The 12,616-nt window shown below is 33.5% G+C and overlaps 1 protein-coding gene across 1 annotated transcript; it reads left to right on the top strand.

Annotated features, from left to right (window-relative positions):
- Positions 1–1,943: 1,943 nt before the first annotated feature.
- On the top strand, positions 1,944–4,820 carry LOC124938827 (UPF0481 protein At3g47200-like). The gene is made up of 2 exons (XM_047479344.1): positions 1,944–2,073; positions 3,167–4,820. The coding sequence occupies exon 2, from the start codon at positions 3,177–3,179 to the stop codon at positions 4,548–4,550; it is 1,374 nt and encodes a 457-aa protein (XP_047335300.1). The 5' UTR covers positions 1,944–2,073; positions 3,167–3,176; the 3' UTR covers positions 4,551–4,820.
- The last annotated feature ends 7,796 nt before the right edge of the window (positions 4,821–12,616 follow it).

Below are 12,616 nucleotides of genomic sequence, written 5' to 3'. Positions count from 1 at the left end.
CAACAAATGTCAGATTGTGATCTCTTGCTCCTCCCTCTAGTTTGCTCCACATCCCTTCTTCCTATCAGTGTTTGTCTGTTCTTCTGTAAATTTTCATTTGCCTTTATCCCCTTCTAAACTTTGCGGGGTAAATCCGTGAACTCCAACTGATGATGATGAGGCACAAGGTTGTTCGGATTAGATTCCCTCTTATTTGTGGTTATGTGGCACCAAACCGCTTTGAGAATGGTGGTTTCAAAAGGTTTTTGAATTTTCTGAAAAACCCTCCTAACCAACTAAAGAAAAGCAACGAGATGGGTCCCTCTCACTTTGCTATGTTTGTTTTTGTTGATGGAGAAGGAAGAAGATACAAATGTGTCCCGCTGGTTCCTTTAATTAACTCATGACATCTTTTTTCTCTAATTGCCTTAGCCAATTAAATATACCTCTACCTATATAGCCAATATGCAAGCTCTATGACCCATTTGAATTCTTTTTGACCGACCAACCAACCAGAAATTTGATGAAATGACCCTAATAATTGCCTTAATTGTGCAAATGACCAGCACTTAATAAAAATTGTGCAAATTACCACTTTCTATTTTTCGGACAAAAATACCCCGTTGCGTCGCATTACGCGACGAAACCTAGTTCGTCGAGTGTGCCGTCACGAGACGAGGGTATTTTTGTCCGAAAATAAGAAATAATCATTTGCGTATTTTTTTAGGTGCTTGTCATATGCGCAATTAAGACCATTATTAGGGTCATTTCATCAAATTTTCCGATCAGCCCCACGTTGACCGGGTTGACTAGGCACTTGACTCTATTTTTTTAACTACAAAATGAATAAACCAATATTAATACCAACAATATATTTTTTTTAAAATTTATTTATTTGATTTGGTTTATTTAATTTATCCATTTATTTATATATCTTATATTTTATAAAAAATTCAGAATTTAATTATTTTAGAATTCAGTTCACCCCTTTTAAATTAATTAATTATTTTTAATCACGTGCAATGAGCTCCTATAAGAATTTTTAGAAAATAATTTCGTTGGGTCAAGATTATTTAAAATTATAAATTGATGTAAAAATGAGTGTCTACATTCATCTTAGTCTAAACTACTATTTTCATTAAAATTTGATAATGAACCTATTAAATTAGTTTAGTGGTAAGAAATAAGAGCTTAAGAAATAAAAGTTTATGAACTCAATTCTCATTTTAAAAATCTCTAAATTAAAGTACTGTTCATCTAAAAAACAAAAATTAAAAAAAGTTTAGTGGTGACTAAATTATTTGTCCATCAACTAAAACTCATCATTTATGTTGTAATATATAGTTGTGTAAACTAACTCTTATAATTTTGATTTACTTTTTTTATAATAAATTAAATATATGATTTGAAGTTCATAACATAATTAACTAAAATGAACTAATTCTAATTTTTTTTCTTTATTATTAACACCCACTGTGTAACCGGTGACAAATTAGAATTTGAGATTAAAATTTATTTGTAGTGGGCTTAAATAAATAAAACAAGTAAATAAAAATGAATTTTTTATTTTTTAAATAAAATAAATAAATAATGAATTAAATAAAAAAAGTTAATAAACTACAAGATCATCTCCCAATTTTACTGTAAAGAAAATAACTATTAATTTTTTTACCCTGAGTAGATCCAATTTTTTTTTTTAATTTAGATAAATATGATATAAATTTACAAAATCATGTATAAAAAATAAAAAACAATATATTTTTTAAATTCATAAATAAATTTAAGATTCTCATTCAAGGTCATAATAAATTTAGTATTTAACTATTATAAAATATTCAAATATACCATTATTGATTAAGAAAAAAGCTGAATCAAACATACCCTTTAAGTATTATTATTATTTTTTTTTTTTGAGAAATTGGTAAAGTTATTGCTTCTCTGTCTCCCATATCAAAAGGTTGCATAAGTTCTCTCTCTCCGAACTTGGAAGGAAGCAGCTGAGAAATTGAAGTCTTGATCTTCATCATAAATATATAGTTAAGTTAATTTACAAATCTCATCATCATCTTTCCTCTACAAGGCTTCAGCTTTCAGGTATATATTTATTATCTAATTTTTCTTTCAAATTCCATTTTTCTTACATAAATATAGAAAAAGAGATGAACATGAACATGAGGAGAGAGAAAGATAGATATGTTTTATTAACAATTTATAAATAATGTAAGATGAAAATGATCATGTTCTTCATCCTAGAAAGTGTTAATAATGATGAACAGATCATACCCACCTTACATTATTTCTACTTCATCATCAGTAACAAGAAACCCAATTCTTTTGTTCTTCTAGAATGTTAATTTCTTTTGTTAAAATTATATTTGAAAATAATTAGTATATTTCTTCAAGATTGATTGTTAATATTCTGAGCAGGTACATATCAATGTAAAAATTTTTTTAAAAAATTACAACACAAATGTAACATTTAACCTAATTTCTTAATTTTTTAATTTATTTTTAAAAAAAATAAAAAACATACGTTAATTCATCCGCGATTTTTATCCATAATTTTCTCGTTATTTTTTTAAATTTATCTTAATTTTTTTTAATTCACTCTTTAACTCAAATTTCTGATCATTTATGATATTCACAATTTTCATGTTGTTCTTAAACTAATAGAAAGACTATCCTTAGTTAAAATATATATAATTACTGCATTTTATGTTTTCAATATTATAATTTTTGACCTACCCAACAATTCAAAAGGAATCTTGATAACATTTTTATTTTATTTTATTTATTAGAAAGCAACTTTTATTAATTAATTTGACTATTATATATATATATTCTCCATTGAAGCTAAAGGAAAGGAATAAGGTATTGAAATCAATTATGTCCTATCTACCCACTTACTTGCATTTACCTTTTTTTTTTAATTTTTTTTACAAACTAATAAATGGAATAAATTCAAAGGACAAGCACTCATAATATTCAATTTGTTTATAGAAACTAACTCAAGAGAATGCAAGTAATGATGACAAAAGACATGATGAATAATTAACACCTTGATTACTTTAATTAAACTAATTATGAACCTATAGAAAACACGAGCACAATTGGCATTACAAAAGTATTGATAAAATAATGAATCAACTAACTCATCATCTTATATATGTTTTGTTTTTATAAACAGATCAATAACAATGAATCAAAACGGAAGAATTCAAGACTCTCTAACTATTGCCATGGACGAAAAGCTCACTCAACTCTCCAACAATTATCGACACGAGCCATTCATCCATTGCGTCTACGATCGCCTCCGTCGCCAAAACGAAAGAGCCTACGAGCCCGAACTGCTCGCCATAGGCCCCTATAACCGAGGCAAGCCAGCCCTCCAAGTAATGGAAGAGCACAAACGTCGATATCTTCAATTGCTTCTCCAACGTCGCGAAGAATCTAGCGTAGATAGATACGTGACGGCCATACGGGCCCTTGAAGAGAGGGCACGAGGATGTTACGCGGAAGACATATGTCTCCATGCAAACGATTCGTTCGTGGAGATGCTGATACTCGACGGTTGCTTCATTGTAGAACTATGTAGAAAGTCCGCTAACAAAAGCATGGCGGACCATCGCGATGTTTTGTTCAAGGGGGATTATTTACACCATTGGATTTGGCGCGACATGTTGTTGTTCGAGAACCAAATTCCTTTCTTCGTCCTCGATGAATTGTTCAACATGACAAAAAGTGCCCACGAGGATCGCGAAAAAAGGACAATGGTTGATTTACTATTGTCGTTTTATAGTGACACGAGGAAATACTATCATTATCACACGAAATCGTCGGGAAAGAATCATTGGCTCCAAAGTGCTTCGCGTGGAATTGACTCGGGAAAAGTGAAGCACATTCTCGGCTTGATTCACCTTCTCACCACAAAATCGTTCAAGGAGAAGCTATCTTCGAAACAAAGCCCTGCCCAAAACTGTGATTCATCGGTGAGGTGGGAGTTCATACACAGCACTACTGAGCTACGCGAGGCGGGGATCGGGTTCAGAGCGAAGCACGATTCGTCGTTGTTCGACATAACGTTCTCAAACGGGATGCTTGAAATATCTCTCATAACGGTTGATGATAAAACCGAATGCCTATTGAGGAACCTCATTGCCTACGAGCAGAGCTTAGGGAATAACGATTTGAAGATTGTGACCGATTACGTGACTTTGTTGTATTGTATAATCAAATCGCCCAGAGATGTGAGCTTGTTAAGAAGGTATGGGATCATAAACAATATGGTGGGGGATGATGAGGCGGTTTCAAACACTTATAGCAATACCTCGTCGTGCGTGTTTGTATCGCACGATCGGTTTTGCTACAAGGAAGTGTTCAATGAAGTGAACGCGCATTGTAAGCGGCGACGCAATATTTGGGAGGCGAAGTTGAGGAGGAATTACTTCAATAGCCCTTGGACTATCATATCATTTCTAGCTGCCCTTTTTCTGCTTATGCTAACTTTCCTACAAACTATGGTTACAGTTCTGCCTTATTTGGCACATCTCCATGCTGCTCTAGTTAACTAACATAAGCCTTGTGATGCATTTCAAGAAGAACAATAACAAACGAGACAAACGAGACGTTTGATAATAATCGTCGAAACACTTTATCAGGTTAAGAGTTTAAATTCTACTTATGTTTTATTTGTAAGTGTGTCGTTTGAAGACTAAGACTCTTTCACAATGACTTTTCATTTGGACTATTGATGCTTTTAATAATTGTAATTGTTTGGATGAGGCCGTCTCGACGACTCTAAGATTGTAAGACGACTCTAAGATTGTAGGAGAACATTGAGTTGGAGCATTTAAACTCATCTTAGAAAAACATCCCATATAATAATAATATTAATAATAGTATTTTGAAGCAACGCATCGATCGACCGCGATTACTAAACATCATACAGTTCTTTTCAAGTGAAATGATTTACTAGAAGATATATGAGATAAGAACCCATTGACTTCATTCAACGAGCTCGCGGTTTCTATCCAAACATTACAACAATCAACGATTGACTTATGCATCACCCGCTCAATGTTAATCATGTTCTAAAGTATGCTACAAATCAGAGTCATCTTTTTGCAATGCAAAAACAAGTGATATAACGTTTACATCTTTTCACAACCCATTTTGCAGCCACTAACCATGTTACATAATTTTAATTTTTGTAATGTATTTATTATCCATCAAGATTCTTCTATTCTATGCATGATATACTACTTTTTTTCATAATAAATTGGGACAAAGAATCACTTGTGTGCGCCCACTAGAAACTTCACCCTCCTCCACACACCTTTGAGAGGTAATTATATGTTTGTCTAATTATTCTTTGTGCTTGGTCTCATTTCCTCTGTTTCTGCTGATATATAATATGGGTGTGGTCTGCTCCATTTATTCTAAAAGAAAGCTATCATCATATGCTTGGCTTGCTGCTCTTCAATGAATGGATTGGATGATAGTGGTCTTCAAATCAAGAATGTCCTAGTTAAAATCATCAAGATGGTCCTCCACTGTTCTTCTTGAATGTTTACAACGCTTGCTTCATACAAAGACGATCTGCCAAGGATTTGGTAAGGTAAAGAATTTCCAACTATTTTCCAAATAGATGCTGATGATTTCTCTTTCGAGACTTTAGGCATTACCTTGTCTCCTAGGCTCAAGATCAGGACACTTTGAGTCTTTCCCAATACAAGATGCATCTATATCATATATAATCTATTTATACAGCTAAAGAGGAAATGCAAACCTAAACCCAAACAACCTATATGACTGGTAAGTTAGTTACTCCTAACTTTAACATGCATATGCTTGATCATTTCTACCAACTTATAGTCCTAATCCTTTGTGTTTTTGTTGATGTGTATGCAAATAGAGAAATTGGCTAGCTTGAGAGCTTCATTCAACTTAATAATCAAAAGGGTTACAAGTGTGTTTAAATAGTAAGGTAAACTATGGTTTTTAGGCTATCAACAAAAGTCCCAAACAATATAACATATTCTAACTCTCCGACAATTACCACCATGAACCATTCATCTACCGAGTCTATGATCGTTTTCGTCGCCAAAACGAAAGAGCATATGAGCCTGAGTTTCTCTCCATAGGCCCCTATAACCGAGGAAAGCCTACCCTTCAAGTCATGGAAGTGCTCCTTGTACAACTAAGCGAACAGATTAGATCATTTTCTAAGTACACTAGATGTTCTCAAACATCATTTGAAGAATGTCTACCTATTCAGAACAAACAAAATCGTTCAATACAAGAACAAAACCTACAAAAACGGACTCAACAATTTTAAAATTGGGTTTATTATTTATAGTTTATTTCAACCCTTAAAACCAATTCAGAAACACACATAACACATTTGAAACTGAACTATATCTTCCAATCGAGCTATGTAAAGCTAGAACACCAAAATGCCATTTTTTCTTCCATTTGATTTTTAAAAAAATCGTGGAGCAACATGAAAAATTGAAAGGGTTTGAGTGCTTACACAGACCTAGGAACAAGCTCCAATCGATCCCACGACGAATGGACATCTCTAACTCAAAACTAAAAAACCCGAAAGATTCCCAAGTCAACAATGGTGATTTTGTTTATCTCCTCTTCCTTCTCTTTAACTCTGGGTCCTTGGTTGAAATGACCTCCTAGAGGTGTTAAAGTCAGCCCAACCACAAACTAATCCCTAAAACAAACCGAAGTTGGTCGGACAAATTGACCCTGCTCGGTCCCTAGTTTCAGTTTCATGTAAGGATTTGGGAGAAATGATCACGGTCCTTTCGTGGCCATTTTCCTTTTTGAACGAAGAAAAACAGTGCCGAAATGGGAAAGTTTAGCTTTTTCTAAATAATAAAAAAACAAAACAAAAAAACAAACTTGAAGGGTGAAGTGTGCTGCGTTTGCTCAAATTATTTTGGGCTTGATAAAATTGAAAGCCCACCAAGACATTTAATTAACTAACAAAAAAAAAAATGGAAAAAAAAATTATTATCTCTTATCTATAATCTTTGCTCAAAGAGAAGGATACCAGGTTAGTTGTGTAGGCGAGAACACCGTCCATTCTTCTGTTCTTCTCTGATCAGCGGTTTTAAGCCACACACAATTTTCTTTTGCTTATGTTTTTGGGTAGCCATCTTTAATAATGATAATAATATATGTTGTAAATTTGTAATGACAAGTTAAGATGAAGTTATTTAATTTTTTTATTAGATTATTTTTAGATTTGTATTTGACAACATTTGTATACATATTTATATAATAGATGATTTAAGTGGTTTAAGAGTTCCGTGATTTTTATATAAATTGGGTTTTCCACGTAAAATTTGGTGTCTTATTTTTTGGATTGTTTGAGAAGTTATTTTGTTCAATTGAATTGGCTGCCATTTGATTATACAGAAGGGGAAAAATAAGTTTTAAGCGTAGTTTGTTTATTTGGATTACTAATTAAACATGTGATTATTCGTTTTCAATAATAGTATGTTGTAGCTGCGTAGAGAATAAGACGTCCGGTGCATTTTCGATGATCCTATTGGGTTTTTGTTTGAGCTCCCAACTATGAAAAATGCCCAATAGTGATTCAAGTTAATTTTTAATTCATTAAGGGTATTATAGGATTTAAAGGGTTATGTTATAACCTATTTGCTCTAGTATTTAAAGAGCGACAACCGTCATTAAGAAACATAAGTCAAAAATTAAAAGAGAGGAAGAGAAAATCTTGTAGCAGATTTTCACCTACAGCCGCACAGGGTTCATCAAACTCACGATCGGAGATTCAAACAGAGTTTTTCTAGGGCTTAAAGGTTCTTCATAATTTGAGTTTTTTATTTCACTTGTTTGGGACCAAAAAGTTGTATCTTTTTGGCTATGCCCTTTTATCTTTATGCGGTATTAAAGATTGTTATACCTTAATTGTATTCCCGACTCTAATTATAGTGAAGCTTGAACTGGACGTAAAGTCTTGTGGTTTTACTCCTTGATTTGAGAAGGTTTTCCACGTAAAAATTTCGTGTGTGCATTGTGTTATTTATTTCCGCTTTTACTTGTGCTTTATCTGCTCCTAAAATTTTTAAACAAGTAGGGAATAAAATATACGTTTTTCCCAATAAGTGGTATCAGAGCTTGGTTAACTGCTTTGGACTTGATTGAATTATGGAGATAAACACAAGTAGGATGATTTTGCTCAATGGTTCAAATTATCAAATTTGAAAAGGAAAGATGAAGGATTTGTTATTTGTTAAGGCTTTACACTTACCCGTTTTTGGTAGTGAGAAACATGCATCCAAATCTGACGAGGAATGAAATTTCGAGCATGAACAGGTATGTGTTTTTATTCGTCAGTTTGTTGAAGAGAATGTTTATAACCACATCCAACATGAGACAAATGCACAATCTTTATAGAATAAACTTGAAAATTTATATGCTTCAAAGACTGGAAGTAATAAATTATTTTTATTTCAGAAATTAATTCATTTGAGATATAATGATAGCGTTTCTATGACTGATCATTTAAATGAGTTCCAGGGTGTTCTTGATCATATGTCAGACATGAGAATTAAGTTTGAAGATGATGTTTAAGGACTTTGGTTATTGACTATTCTACCCAATTCGTGGGAAACATTTAAGGTTTCTCTTTGTAATTCTGTTGCTAATGGTGTAGTAACTCTACAGATGGCCAAAGATGGCATCATAAATGAGGAATTGAGAAGAAAATCTTAAGGGACTTCGATAAATTCAAATGTCTTGGTTACTGAAAATAGGGGGAGACAGGTGAACAAGGGTGGACAAGACAATGCGAGACATAAGAGTCGAAGTAAGTCCAGATCAAAGTATAAGCCAGCTGAATGTTATCATTGCGGTAAAAGGGGCACATTAAGAACGATTGCTTTAAGGTGAAACACAAAATGAGCGGATCTAATCAAAATAAAGATGCTGGATAAGATCAATGTCAATAGCGACTTCAAATGATCTCGTCACTGTCTATGACGACAATAAAATTAACCTTGTATGCAATGAGTCGAGTTGGGTGTTTGACACTAGAGCATCCTTGCATGTTACGCCAAGGAAAGACTATTTTACGTCTTATACTTCAGGTGATTTTGGAGTATTGAAGATGAGTAACGACGAGTTAAGTAAGGTTATTGGTATTGGTGACATTTGCTTGAATTCTGGTAATAGGTCAAAATTATTACTTAAGGATGTTCGACATGCTCCAGATATTAGACTGAATTCGATATCAACTGGACAACTTGATGATGATGGTTTCACGAGTTGTTTTTGTTCTGGAAAATGGAAACTTTCTAAAGGTAACTTGATTATAGCTCTAGGAGAGAAATATTTTAATTTATATTTGATGCAAACTTTGATATGCAAGGATAGTGTGAATGTTGTACAGAGTAAAGATGCTTCCAAATTATGGCACCGAAGACTTTGTCACATTAGTGAAAAGGGGTTGAATCGTTGGTTAAGAAAAATTCTATTTCTGGTTTGAGTGAGACCAATTTTGAGAAATTTTCTCATTGTGTTGCTGAAAAACAAACTAGAGTATCGTTCAAGCATAATCTTCCTTCGAGAAAGTCAAAAGTCTTAGAGTTGGTGCATTCAGACATTTGTGGTCCTTTAAAGGTATGAACTATTAATGGTGCTCTTTATTTTGTAACGTTTATTGATGATCATTCCAGGAAACTTTGGGTATATGTTTTAAAGTCTAAAGATGAGGTTTTAGATAAGTTCAAAGAGTTCCATGCTCTTGTTAAAAGAGAGACCGGGAAGAAGATCAAGGGCATTCGTAGTGATAATGGTGGTGAATATTGTGGTCCATTTGATGCATACTGCACACAACAAGGGACCAAACATCAGAAAACACCTCCAAAGACTCCTCAGTTGAATAACCTTGCAGAAAGGATGAATAAAACAATTGTTGAGAGGATTAAATGTTTGCTTTCAGAAGCAAAGTTATCTCAAACGTTTTGGGGTGAAACATTACTCACAGTAGTACATGTTATTAATTTGAGTCCTACAATTGCTTTGGATGGTGAAGTTACAAATAAGGTATGGACTCGTAAAAATATTTCGTATGATCATTTACGAGTATTTGGATGCAGGTGCTCTGTTCATATTCCAAAGGATGAAAGATCAAAGCTGGATGTGAAGAGTCGAGAATGTATTTCTTGGGTTATGGCCAAGATGAATTTGGTTACAGATTATACGATCCAGTTGCAAAGAAGCTTGTTAAAAGTCGTGATGTCATCTTTTATGAAGATGAGACTATTGAAAATATTGATAAAGCTAAAAGTAGTGAGTTGAAAGGAAAAGGTGAGTGGATAGATCCAGATCCAGTTCAATTATTTATTTTACCTAGTTCAACAGAAAATCAGCTGCAACAGGATGATTCTCAAGATGAACATGACGTTCAAATGGAGAATATTAGTAACGAACAAGAAGAATTATCTACAATTTCATCTAAAAGATCAACACGAGATAGACAACCTTCTACAAAATATTCTATTAATGAATATGTTTTATTGTAGACGAGGGAGAGCCAGAGTCATATGAAGAAGCTATGGATAGTGAATCCAAGCATAAATGGGTTGATGCTATAAAGATGAGATGAAATCTCTACATCATAATAATAATTTTGAGTTGGTAGAATTACCAAAAGGAAAGAAAGTTTTGAAGAATAAGTGGATATATAGATTGAAGCAAGATGATCATAATTCAGCTCCACGATACAAAGCTCGTTTGGTTGTCAAAGGGTTTAGTCAAAGAAAGGGAATTGACTTTGACGAAATTTTCTCTCCTGTTTTTAAGATGACTTCAATTAGAACTATATTGAGTTTGGCAGCTAGTCTTGATTTAGAAGTTGAACAGATGGACGTGAAGACGAATTTTCTTCACGGTGATTTAGAGGAAGAGATTTATATGGATCAATTTGATGGTTTTGAGAACAAGGATAAAAATAATTGTGTTTGAAAGTTAAATAAGAGTTTGTTTGGTTTGAAGCAGGCTCCACGACAATGGTATACGAAGTTTGAGTTATTTATGAAGCAACACATATATAAAAAGACTACTTCCAACCATTGTGTATTTGTGCAAAAATTCTTTCCTGATGATTTTGTTATTCTGTTACTTTATGTTGATGATATGCTTATTATGTTGAGTTATGGAGTCTACACTTATAATAAACTCTACAATTATCAATTATAGTTTATTTGGTTTGTATTTGGTTTTGGGCTTGGGTCTGACCAAAAGTTATGTAGGTTTTATTACCTGAATGTTTACCCTATAAATATGTGATTATTAAGGGTTTACATAAGTAACATAGAATTCTAGAGCGATAAAGTGTGAGGCAAAAATTTTGTAATCCTTTTTCTTCTTAATAGTGAAATCGGGTGGCGGCTGAAGTGGATTTAGCTCAATTTGAATGAACCACTATAAATTTGTGTCTTCTTGTGTTCTTATTTCTTGCGTTTTTACAGATTGTTTCAAGCAGGTCGGATTTGGGAGATACAAATCATAACAACTGGTATCAGAGCAGTTATGCTAGATCTGAGCATTAGAAACGATGGCAAGCGAGAACAGTATAAAACATGAGATTGGAAGATTCGATAAGACAGATTATGCCTTCTGGAGAATGAAAATTGAAGATTATCTCTATGGAAAGAAGCTTAATGTTCCTTTGAGTGAGAAACTAGAGAAGATTGATGAAGCTTAATGGAAACTCCTTGATAGACAAGTTTTGGGAGTTGTCCGATTGACGTTAGCCAAGACGGTTGCTCACAATGTGGCAAAGGAGAAGATCACCATGAGTCTGATGAAAATTCTTTCTGATATGTATGAGAAACAATCTGCTAACAACAAGATACACTTAATGAAAAGACTCTTTTACTTAAGAATGATCGATGGTATTTCTGTCACTACTCATTTGAATGAATTCAATACAATTATGAATCAATTTCTATCTGTTGAAATTGATTTTGGGGATGAAGTTAGTGCCCTGATTTTGTTAGCATCTCTACCAAATAGCTGGGAACCTATGAGGGCAACAATTAGTAATTCAGTTGGAAAGGCTAAATTGAAATTTGTTGAAGTTAGAGATCGCATTCTTGCTGAAGAGGTTCGTAAAATTGATTCTGGTGAAACGTTTAAAGGTTCTGCTATGAATGTGGAAAACATGGGTAGAGGTAATGATAGAAATTTCAATCGAGATAAGAGCAGATCTATGTCGAGGAGCAGGAGGAGTCATTCCAAGTCTAGGCGGACATTTGAGTGCTGGAATTATGGTAAACAAGGTCATTTGAAGAGGAACTGCAAAGCACCGAAGAGAAATGGTGATGATAAAAATGATGCAGACAACATTGTTACAGAAACTGTCACTGATGCGTTACTTTTGTCTATTGATAGCCCAATAGATTCATGGGATTTAGACTCGGGAGCGTCTTTCCACACCACTGCCCACAAAGAATTAATGGAGAATTATGTGACTGGAAACTGTGGAAAGTTTATCTCGTAGATGGTGAGCCACTAGATATTATTGGCATGGGGGACATCAAATTGAAGATGGAAAATGGTTTTGTTTGGAAGATTAATAATGTGAGACAAA

This window comes from Impatiens glandulifera, chromosome 5 (genome assembly GCF_907164915.1).
Source record: "Impatiens glandulifera chromosome 5, dImpGla2.1, whole genome shotgun sequence".
Classification (NCBI taxonomy): Eukaryota; Viridiplantae; Streptophyta; class Magnoliopsida; order Ericales; family Balsaminaceae; genus Impatiens; species Impatiens glandulifera.
This window is presented reverse-complemented; position numbering and strand designations above follow the sequence as displayed.

Bases quoted from the DNA above. Each gene is read 5' to 3' on its own strand.
- LOC124938827 (XM_047479344.1), top strand. From the start codon at position 3,177: ATGAATCAAAACGGAAGAATTCAAGACTCTCTAACTATTGCCATGGAC.